Source organism: Mesitornis unicolor, unplaced genomic scaffold (assembly GCF_000695765.1).
Source record: "Mesitornis unicolor isolate BGI_N332 unplaced genomic scaffold, ASM69576v1 scaffold6607, whole genome shotgun sequence".
Taxonomy (NCBI): Eukaryota; Metazoa; Chordata; class Aves; order Mesitornithiformes; family Mesitornithidae; genus Mesitornis; species Mesitornis unicolor.
The window spans coordinates 272-11866 of record NW_010195676.1 but is presented as its reverse complement, the minus strand read 5'-3'; the positions used below and the strand labels follow the sequence as shown (position 1 = coordinate 11866).

Sequence of the window (11595 nt, the reverse complement as noted above, 5' to 3'; positions counted from 1 at the left end):
ACAGTACTGGAGGTTCGGCCTCCCCAGTGCCAAGTACAGGGGGATATATGTGCACATATATATGTGTGTGTACATACATATATATTTTTATATGTATATGCCTATATGTGTGTGTGTGTACATATATATTTTTATACATGTGCATATATGTGTACATATATATTTATACATATGTGTACATACATATGTGTATACATACATACATATTTATATATATGTGCATATATATGTGTGTATATATTGTGTGTGTGAACACATATATATGTTGTGTGTGTGTGTATATATATATATATCTATATATATATGTATATTCATATATACATATGTGCTTTTTGGTATCTACAGGACCAATGATTAGCCACAGATCCAAGTTTAACTCCTGTGTATATTGAATTAGTTATGAATAATTTCACAGTTAAACTAAAATAATTCTTTACGTGCTTGTTCCACCTGTCATAACACATTTGAAATAAATAAGATGCTCATCAACTTCCAGAAAAAGAAGATGTGCTACTTTGGAAAACTACTGTATTGCAAATGAAATGATCAGGGTCACTAATATCTCAGCAGCGTTCGAAACCCTGAAATCGCAATCACAACAGAACTATTCCATCACCACTGCACATGAATGTTTTCAAACATATCAGCGTTAGGATCAGCACCTTGTGGAGATCCTCCTTCTCCTGCCGCAGCACTCGGCACTGCTTTTCCAGTCCTTTCAGCTTGTGCATGGAGTCCTCGTGCTCTTGTCGAAAAGCCACTGCATCTGCGAGCTGCCCTTCCAGTTTACTTATATCTGTAGGTCAATACATATTAAATGTCACCAGTCCCAAATTTACACCAATGAAGCAAGCAACATGACCCTTTGCTTGGAAAAAACATCTCCATTCCCATCATTTTAGACAGTTTAAGGTAATTTTGGGGCACTGGCAGTTCCATACGATTTTAACTTTCTCAGCCTATTAAAGAAATCCTTCCCAAGACTGCGATGTCGAAGTGAAAAGGCCTTAGCACAGGGCTTTCTGGTGAGGAATGCAACTTCCAGCATTGAAAACACCGAAATAAACCCGAGTTCTTCGAATTCCAGTTCTAGTAATTTGTCTCCTAAATAGCTGTCATTATTTGACAAGCGAGGCTGCAGCCTTTAGTGCATTGAGAGCGACAGGAAAGGACCAGTTATTTCCTAGAGCAGATAAGAACTCACAGGCTGGGAAGGAAACCCCATCCTGCGTGAGGCAGACTGCGGACCCAAGGCCCACCTTCGTCGCAGTGTGTTCCTGTCATTCTCCCTTTACTCTTAATTAAACAGATTGATTGGAAATCATCACCTTTAAGCACAACCAACTGTCCTTTCTGTACTTCCGCTCAGTCTCAAGAGCTGGTAGGTAAATGAACTGCCATTCTTAATTTGGTTTGAATCACTGCTTCTTTCAAATGAATAAATAAGGAATTTAATAACGGTCTCACTCGAATTCTGTGGCAGACCAGGAAACTGGACCTGTGCATTCAGGGATGTGATGATTAAAGAATTATTCCTTATTTCAGCATGAATCAACACTATTTCTTTTTAAACCAGGCCACACCGCTAGTTTTTGTATTTAACAGGACACCATCAGCCGAAGAGCTGGATAAATCCCAGCCATTTGCAGAAGTAGCACCTTAATTTAACTATTTAGACTCAAACCTCATTTTGGAATGCACAAGAATAGCTTTTTTCTGGAAACATCACCTACTCGGGAGAGCTGAGCTGGTTTCTGCAACGCGTGCACCTACAAAGGGGGTGTATTGTCAAAATAACCACATCAGCATCTGCGCTCACTCCCGCTACGCTGCAGACCCCTCTAAACCCCTCAGCCGAGTCCCGAGGATTCAGAACTGCCCTTTGGTTTAACCACTGATCCCCACTCCAAAATCAGGCGCCAACAGGAGGTCTGGATGGGTAGACCCACAGCACTGTCAAGCAGCAGATTTTCGGGATACGGATGAGTCAGCCTCCTCTCAGGACAGATGCCAGTATTTGTTTCTCTGCAGTGCTCAGTGTTTCCTAATTAATGCCTCACCAGACAGAAACACAAAGGGAGCAGAACTATTTAAATGTGAATTACGATTACACATCCCTCCCCCATCCCCTTATGTCACTAAAGAGCAACCAGTCTTCTCTCCCCACCGTCTCATACACCTACCTCTAAGCAACCCCTCCCCAAATTAATACACCCCCCAAAAAAGGAGGAGTAAGAGCACAGAATCTCCTGAGGTTTTTGTTAAATGCTCATCTGGAAAAACCTCGTAATACTAAACAACACTTTAAAAAACCTTTAGGTTTTTCTTACCACCTCAAGAACATCAATTCTACTTACTGCAAAAACACAGTGCATAACGTTATTAGGAGCAGCAAATTAAAATGCATTACTGTGATTACCATGCCCGAGGCTTACCTGTTAATTTGTTCTTCAACCGTTCAATTTCTTCATTTAATTTTTTAATCTCTTTATCCCGGCTTGCATTTACTGTAACGCACACCGGACCTTGGAGGTTCTGCACTGTCTGTGTCGACTCTTAAAATCAGAAAAGGAAGGAACAATAAAATAATATAAATACTCAATAAAATATTTCAATTTCCCTTAACGCACAGAGCTAAGGGCCCAAACGAACACAAACCTTGCAGTTTTCTGTTCAAATCCTGCTTTTCCTGCTCTAATTTCCGTATTTTCTTCTCATAGCCCTCTATCTGTGTAGTGTTCTTCAAGTCGCGCTGCACATCCACATCTCTGGTTACAGTGTCAGACTGCATCGCACTCTTTAAAGTGCCTCTGTCAGATAAAGAGCTGGAGACAAGCACATCAGTTAAAGTACTTTAATAAACACTCACAGCAGTCTCCAGCAGCACCAGGCAGGGGTTCCCACCAAATACACACCTTAAATTCACAAGAACAATTAGTGCAGTCAGGGTAAAGTTATTATTCCTTTGCTACTGCGTGTGCTGCTGCAGAATTGAGACACTTGTGCACTCAGGACTTAATAAATATTATATTCACTTTTTGAACTATATATAAACTTTCTATTCACTTTAGAAACTGCCTTAATGATTGAGAATGTTAAGTCTCCTGCGCCAAATGTTACTACTATCTGTAGTAATGAAGTAAGCAGAATGAAAAGTTTGAGGAAAAACTTCTTTACATGAGGAAAAACTTCTTTACTGTGAGGGATCTGGAGCATGGCCCAGGCTGCCCAGAGAGGTTGTGGAGTCTCCTTGTCTGCAGACACCCAAAGCCCTGGCCGTGTTCCTGTGTGACTGCTCTGGTGATCCTGCTCTGGCAGGGGTTGCACTGGGGGAGCTTTCCAGATCCCTTCCCACTCCTGATGTGCTGGGATTCTGTGAAAGTGTGCCTGCCCTGAGAGAGCTGAGAAACAAACCCAGAAATTTAGTTTCAAGTGTGACAAGGATGGATTGCAGTTAATCCACAGGGTCTCACTCTGAAAAGGATGAGATGGGGGTACTGAGTCCTTTCTGAAATTGTACTGGGTGGGATAACAAACCCCAGCAAAGGCAGGTGCACCTACAGACATCAGCCTTCCTATATCCTTATAAAATTGAGGATTTCCTAGAATGTGCTGCATCTGGGAAGCAAGTTTAATGAACTCATCCTCTGCTTACCTATCAGTTGTGTACGTAAACCCAACGAACGGTAAATGCAGTCCAGAAAAGCCGGTGTGAGAGCTTGGGGGCACCACTTCCTGCATGAGAACAACGTGCGTGAAAACCCAACAGAGCCAAAAGCATTTAATTTAGCTTCAACAATTAAAACAGGACAGCGAATGGCACACACCAGTTCCCAATGCACAGCCTTGCAGTGTCCCAGGACAAATTTTATTTCGGATCAGGTCACTTAATAGGGTGACCTGAATTTGGGAGCCTCTTGAACCGCCACTCGAAAGGGCAGCATTTCAATGAGTTCAAAGCACAATGCAACCACTAAAAGAAAACCCCAGAATGTCAAGTTCCTAATTAAAAGTGACCTGCCACCAAAATGCACGTTATTAGTTTTAGTGTGCTAGTTACTGTTGAGATACGTGCTCAAAAAACATGACAAAAGCTCTTCAGTTCTTGCAGAGAAGCTGATGAACGAATTACCACAGAACCCCTTTGCTCCCCCTAACCCGAATTTTGGACCCCACTCCAAAACCCAACCTCCTGCTTCTTAAGTGAGCAGAGAAGCAGCAGTGTGAGCTGCGTGGAGAGTATATTTGTATATACATTTGTATTCTGAAGACGGGTTTTATTTTCACCTTTGCAAAGGAGTAAATCCCAATACAAGCTCCTCGTAAAGGTAAACTAAAAGCACAACTAAGGGTTTTTCCCCCACCTAAATATGTTTTAACTTTGACCATGTCACAGCAGTCCATTTGGGCAAGTGCTGCCATTTAGAAAAGCAGCTCAAAGTTTTCGGTAACCCAAAAAATGCCAAAGAGATGGAAAACTTGTATTTTCCACATCTGAAATGACTCATTTTTCACCTCTTACAGGACTTATTTTCAAATGAGTTCTCACGACTGCCTTACAGCGCAGCAAGGTTGCACACTCGCATTAGTAACACTGAAAACCAAGGACTCACTGGATTTCTCAGCACGTCATCATCTACGTCAAAGTTGGAGGTGTCAGAAGGGCTGCTGACTTCGGGGATGTAAGGTGCTTCGAGGTTTCGGATGTTATCCCAGTTGAGCCCTTCAAAAAACGCATGAGACTTGAAATCCTCGATGCCGTTCTGCCCCAGCCTGCGCTCCCGGCTGCAGATGAGTCGCTGAATAAGATCCTTCGCTTCTTCAGACACATCTGTAACGTGGGATGGGAACTGAAACCGTTCCTGGAAAACAAATAGAGACGTTTTTAGAAGAGGAATCTTTTCAATAACCTTCTACAGCAGTTTCAAAAGAATGTGCTAAATTAAATAACACCAATGAAACTGGAAACGCAGTCAAACGTTGTCCCAGTTCCAGTAACTCTATCAGGAAAGGTAAACATATTTTTTAAAGACATACAGGAATTTTGACACAATACAATATATTAAAGACCATACAAGAAAGACAGACCCTCACTGGTTCTTAGCCCCAGATCCATTGATCTCCTAAAGATGTACTCCTGGAGATTTTATTCATTTCAGCCCTTAAAATCCCATGATCGTCGTCAATTCTTACAAAACATTATACTTAAGGATGGATTTTTATGATTTATAGCCTAAATACCCGCTTTTCTTACCAAAATACAATCTGCATTTAACAAAGGTTTATATTATCATAACCAAGCAGAAGATCTAAAAATTGTACTTACCACTAACGCCTGCAATTACTCTAGATAAAAATAGGGAAAACTACTTTCTCTACTCTAGCTTGCTATTAAGTGCTATTACCACTGTGTAATCAAGAAGGGTTTTTTCCAATAAAGGACAATAGTGTACATATATATATAAATAGATATCTATATCTGTATCTACATCTACATCTACATCCACATCTACATCTATATCTGTATCTCTATCTCTCTCTCTATATATATATTTATCTTTTTATAATACAACTCTCTAAGTTTAAAATGAGATCATTAGAGACCAAACCAACATAACTGAAATAAAACTTAAAAACTTCACTGAAAGACATACACCCATATTGACTGTGTGTCCAACTGAGATGTGGAGTACGCACATAAACAGTCCCTCCTGATGCAGCTCTTGCAAGGACACCACAAACTGGTTTATTCTTGCTCTCTAATGTTCAAAATGTCCCCAGAAGTCTCAAAACTGCTCCACCACCTTGACCCTGGGCAAACCCCTGACCCACTCCCAGAAGGACATTGAGGGGCTGGAGCGTGGGCAGAGAAGGGCAACGGAGCTGGGGAGGGGTCTGGAGCAGCCGAATGATGGGGAGCAATGAGGGAGCTGGGGGGTTCAAGTGGAGAAGAGGAGGTGAAGGGAGACCTTATCCCCTCTGCAGCTCCTGAAAGGAGGGGGTAGACAGGGGGTTGGGCTCTGCTCCCATGTAACTGATGAAAGGACAAGAGGAAATGGCCTCAGGTTGTGCCAGGGAAGAGTTAGATTGGATATGAGGGAAAGTTTCTCCACTGAAAGAGTGGCCAAGCACTGGCAGAGGCTGCCCAGGGCAGTGGGGGAGTCCCCATCCCTGCAGGGGGTCACAAACCGAGTGGATGGGGGACCACAAACCGTGTGGATGTGGCACTTGGGGACGTGGTTTATGGCCATGGTGGGGCTGGGTTGAGGTTGGACTGGATGATCTTGGAGGTCTCTTCCAACCCTAATGACTCAGTGATTCTGTGTTCTTCATTCAGCTCAGGTTCACTTTTTCTATCACTTCCACTGCAGGCAACTCCCCCCAATCTCACATTCTTCACCCAGCTCACGCCTACACCGGCTGACTTCCCTGTTCCCTTCTTTGCACTTTATCAGCGTGACAGAAAACGTGCACAGCTGTGGAAGTAATGCATTTACTTCTAGAAAGTACTAAAGGAAAGTTTAAATGGGCCTAACGTAAGAGTTGGTTTTAATTTTGAACCTGGGATGAGTGCTTAGATTTTCCAACCAGAGCATCTCGATTTCAGGTTGACAAAGCAGCAAACATTCCTAAAACCTGAGCCAACAAACCTGCATGGTGTAAAAGCAAAGAGCTACCACCACTCTGGTATCTTTAATTTTTAACAGTCTCTCTGTAAACATTATCATCTCGGTGAACATGTAGGCATTTAATACATCTCTTACTTCGTGATTCATGATCTTCCCATAGGTTTCCACCAGTGACTCAGCATAGAAGGGAGTTTCACCATACAGCATTTCGTACATGCAGACGCCCAGTGACCACCAGTCACATTCGGGCCCGTATTTCCCCATCCCATCTTCCATGGCTTGCAGGATCTCGGGGGAGATGTAGTCGGGCGTACCCACGGCTACCGATGACTGCACCTGAAAAAGAGGGCAAACATCATCCTCCTAAGTTTTTAGGTCCTCTCAGCAACCTTCTCACTCACACACGAGTGTTTGTGACAAACAGAAACACCAGGACATGAGTTTGGAAAGGGGAGAGATTTATAATATCACAGCAACAAGATAAAGAAAATATTAAGAAAGTAACAAAGCCTGCAAAGATTAAGTTCCAGAACACTTCTACACTAAATCAGTCGATGCATTTTTATTCTGAACAAAATGATTTACTTCATTTTTATCCTGGAATTTCTGCCTGTTGTGAGAAAGCAGAAAGACAAGAGGAGAAAATGTTGTGCCTTTGGATTCGTTCATGCTTTAAAATGGCAATTGGCTGCCAGGACTGCAAATGAGAAATGAGTAATAAATATACCCAGGTTTTACAGCTGCATTTGAAGACAGCAAGGGCAAGCAGATCCGTGTTTTTATGATGCCAGAAACTGGTTTAAGGCTTATGGCAAAGTTGTGCAACTGGATGCAACACAGGGAGAAGTTATAATGTAAGAGTTATGGTGGCTCCTTCCAATGCATTCTGCATTTTGATGGGGGAAATCTTTGGCATTTGATGACTACAGAATGTCACTGAGACTTCAGTGTGTGCCACAAATCAGGGACCAGTGTTGCACGCCGTATTTTGGCAGGAGTGGAAGCACCATATACTAAGCAATAAACCCCAAAAACTCTCACGAGTGATTGAGCTCACAGGGGTGAATCCAATCTGGTGCACAAGGTGCTGATTACCATACTGTTGCTGTTATTAATTATTAATTATCCCCTTATTTTGAATGCCTTACACTTCCAATTGTCAGGGCTGCTAGGTTCCTGGCCACCTGTGATTCCAGCACATAGATAATATCAAAGTTCTTTTATTTTTAAATCAGGGTCTTTGGACAGTTCATACAAATCTCATGAGAACTCAAATGGCTACTAAGGGAAAAGGTGAAAAACAGCAGAGCATAGCAAAGGATAACTTTAAAAGGTGGAAGAAGGAGCTGAAGATGTCAAAAAGATGGTGAATTAAACACTGCCCTCAATTTTTAACGTGTCAATAAGCTTACAGTCACCTCCCTGATGCACCCTTACAATGTTTAATAGCTTCAGGACCAGCAACTCATGTCAAAGGCCCCTGCACCAGTTGTGTTTTGGTCATACGTACCGTGCCGTCTTCACTCATCTTCAGACAGGACCCAAAGTCTGCCAGGCGGATGTGGCCGTTCATGTCCAGAAGGACATTGTCAGGCTTTATGTCCCTGGTGTGGTAGAAAGACGTGAAAATACTTACACAGACAGCATTAACTCTGCTGGCAAAGAGTGATCTTGCATGAGAACTACAGAGTTTTGTGTTGGGTACTCACTGGTGGAAACTGTTTTACTGCGCTGGTTAGAAACCTCTTCCCCTGCCACATTTCAAACCTTGTCCCCCTGTACTGAAGCCTTAAACACATCAGATTTTCAAGCTCATCCAAGCTGAACTCTGAGCGGTCAAATAACCAAGCAGCACCAGCACAGTGAGCCCCACTGACTGTAACAGATGGGCAGTTTACTTCACCAATATAAATTCAAGATCATAGATATCACAATATATTGTTTAGAGGTGAGAAGGATAAAAAGCAACCTTTAAATCTCATCGTTTTTGCCAAGATTTATAACTAACTTCTTATTCAGGAATATTGTTTTACTACTTCTCTAAATTTTGTCCAGCATTTCTGTATTTTCAATTTGCTGTTCAAGGTTTTCTATACACTACTGCACAGTAATTTGCTGTTATGGTTATGTAAAGACCTTTGAATTCCCCCAGCTCTGGGATCAGGGCAATGCCATTTCCACAGGATCCAGTAACATCAGGAGGTCTCCAATACCAAACCTTGTTTTTCCTATTCTTACACACACATAGCAGGGTATAAAATGGTGCACAGCACGCTGACAGGGAACTGAGGTTCCCATCTCATTCTAGCTCGTGGCTTCATATTTTTCGATATCAGGAAGGCAGCCAAAAATGATTTAATGAAGAGCATGTTAATTGAATTCAGTCCACCAATTAACCACATTTTATTTCATCACTTGTACTCAAATACACACCAAGTATCAGTACAAAATCAATCATCCAGACAAGTTAATATGACAGTCATTAAGACACATACTATGCTTTTTACTTAAATTAATGGCTTCAAATTATGCCTAATGACTTTAAGAGCAGCCAGCCAATAAGTTGGTGAGAAAGGGAGAGAGAAGAGCAAGAGCAGAAAACCAAATCAACTCCGTTATGTGCCAATTCTGCAGGGTAAAAAGATCCACGTGGACCAAATCAATGTGTTGATTGGAGGTTTTTTCAGATACCCTATTTGTTCAAATAATGCTATCTATTAGTAACAAAGAAAACCACATGTGCTTTGTGGTTTGGTTAAACCCACCAGCCTTGTTGCACCATGAAACGCTGCTTTTCTGATGGGAAGTTCTAATATGTGCTCAAAAACTTAAAATCTGTATGATAACTTCATGTGAATTTTTGAGGAAGAGACTGGAATCACCAGGAATAAGGAAAAAAAACCCATGTGCTCCAATACTCCTTGCTACGTAGGGGTGGAAGTTGGAAATGGCTGATTTTTAAGGTGTTGAGCTCATTATTTTCACACTTGAGGAGAAAAACCATGACAGGTTTAATAAAAGGCGCTCGTATGTGTAAAAATGCTGCCTCAATCTGATAAATGTTTCCAACACAAACTTGAATTAACACTTTTTAACCAAAGGCTTTGAAATTAATCACTGAAACGTCACTAACACCGCTGCTCATTAGCAGCATCAAGACAAAGCAGTAAATGCTAACCTACGCCTGCCACCACAAACTAAGCGCATACTTTGTTATAATACAGAAAACCAGGTGCTAACTCAGAAAATCAGACCATCCCACCCTGCATTTCCAAGAAACCCATGAGTGATGTTCTGTTGTTTAACTCACCCCATCACCCTTACGGCCCCATCACCGCACAGGCTCAGCAGGCGCAGCGTATTAAAGCTCATCTACAACCATACACCAATTTGATTGTAAGCTTGCTTTTTAAAGACCACTGCTCATGGTGCCCTTTGAAGGATGAAGAACACTCTCTGTTTTTCTGCCTTGCATGCCTTTGCTCGCCTATGGGAGCGCTGGCTGTGCTCAGAGAGGTTTAATGCCCTATTTCGGAGCTCAGTTGTTCCCTATCTTCAGCCCACAGGTCATGTAAGCCTTAAAGGGTCCTTGAAATCCTCTCCAGAGAGGTTGTGGAGTCTCCTTGTCTGCAGACACCCAAAGCCCTGGCCGTGTTCCTGTGTGACTGCTCTGGTGATCCTGCTCTGGCAGGGGTTGCACTGGGGGAGCTTTCCAGGTCCCTTCCCACTCCTCACATTCTGTGATAGTAAGCAGGTACGCACAGCAGTTTGCCTGTGGCGACTACATTTGCATACGTAGCAGTATCTTTATGACTAACTTGTATATGTATTTTTTTTACAGTGTTTTACCTGTGCACATAATGCAGCTCGTGTATGGAATGTATAGCGAGCACCATTTCACCGATGTAGAACCGAGCCATATCTTCAGGCAGTTTGTCTTCAAACTTGCTGAGAAGCGTCAGTAAGTCACCCCCAACGTAGTAGTCCATCACCAGATACTGAAGAAAGGAGAAATAAAGCAGTTAGGTACCGAGAGACAGGTGGTAAGAAACAAAAAAATCAGTTTATCAGTTATCTGCTGAATAAAACACCTTTATTTTTTTCTATGCCTGGGGAAATTTGTCAAAATTGGTCATAATTCCCGTTGCTTTTATGCGCTTATTTAATGTAAACACATACCACATATTCCTTTAATAATGACAGCAAGGGTGACACATCAGCAGTCAGCTCTCACCGCAAAAATAACCCAAGATACGGCAGCAACAGATGAGTAACTGGGGGTGAGTTTGTTTCTGTCTTAACTGCGGTGTCACGCTAAGAAAATGATGTGGTATCACCAAAACGACTGCAGGTTATCAACCTTTACACTGACCAACTCCAGAGGGGGCAGGAAGGAAAATAAAATAGTTAAAAGCAGTATGTGATGCAGCTTAGTCTAAAATATACATTTTATTATATGTCAAATATACATTTCATTATATGGAGGCTGGGGCAAACTTCAAAATCAAACCTTTAGCTTCTTCTAAATACATTTCAATGGCAAATTAAACAGTCAATTGGCCATTATCCACGGAAAAAACCCAATATATTTAGGGGAATGTGGAAGAAAAGGACTCAGATTTGCTCTCTGTTTCTCACACCACAACACAGGGATTGCATTTTGGTTATTACCTGGCAAATCCACCTAAATCCAGACTGTCACTTGAAATACGACAAGTTCATCTGGTACCACCAGCAGTTTGCTCCCTGCTTCCCAAGAAGTTTTGATACATGGCTTTAGGAATAACTTGACTTATTCTGGAAATCCCTTTCCAAAGCAATCATCGCATTTTTCTCCTTAAGGTAAAGCACCCTGCAAGCCACTGTCCCTGCACACATTCACCTCCCACAAGGGAAGAAAGTTAAAGAGAGAGGAACCCAAAGGAACAGAATATGCAATACTAACCATTTCCTCACTATCTTTTGG

At 42.0% G+C, this 11595-nt stretch overlaps 1 protein-coding gene across 1 annotated transcript in view; it reads right to left on the bottom strand.

The window, feature by feature from the left end:
* Positions 1-10627, bottom strand: part of LOC104543558 (serine/threonine-protein kinase MRCK beta-like) — a gene marked incomplete at both ends in the record, with an annotated part of 19027 nt that extends 8400 nt beyond the window's left edge. Inside the window, 8 exons of the mRNA XM_010188200.1 lie at positions 663-796; positions 2436-2555; positions 2659-2825; positions 3656-3735; positions 4614-4862; positions 6765-6965; positions 8140-8233; positions 10479-10627. Of these exons, the coding sequence (XP_010186502.1) occupies positions 663-796; positions 2436-2555; positions 2659-2825; positions 3656-3735; positions 4614-4862; positions 6765-6965; positions 8140-8233; positions 10479-10627 (1194 nt within the window). The remainder of the gene's footprint in view (positions 1-662; positions 797-2435; positions 2556-2658; positions 2826-3655; positions 3736-4613; positions 4863-6764; positions 6966-8139; positions 8234-10478) is intronic.
* Between the last annotated feature and the right edge of the window lie 968 nt (positions 10628-11595).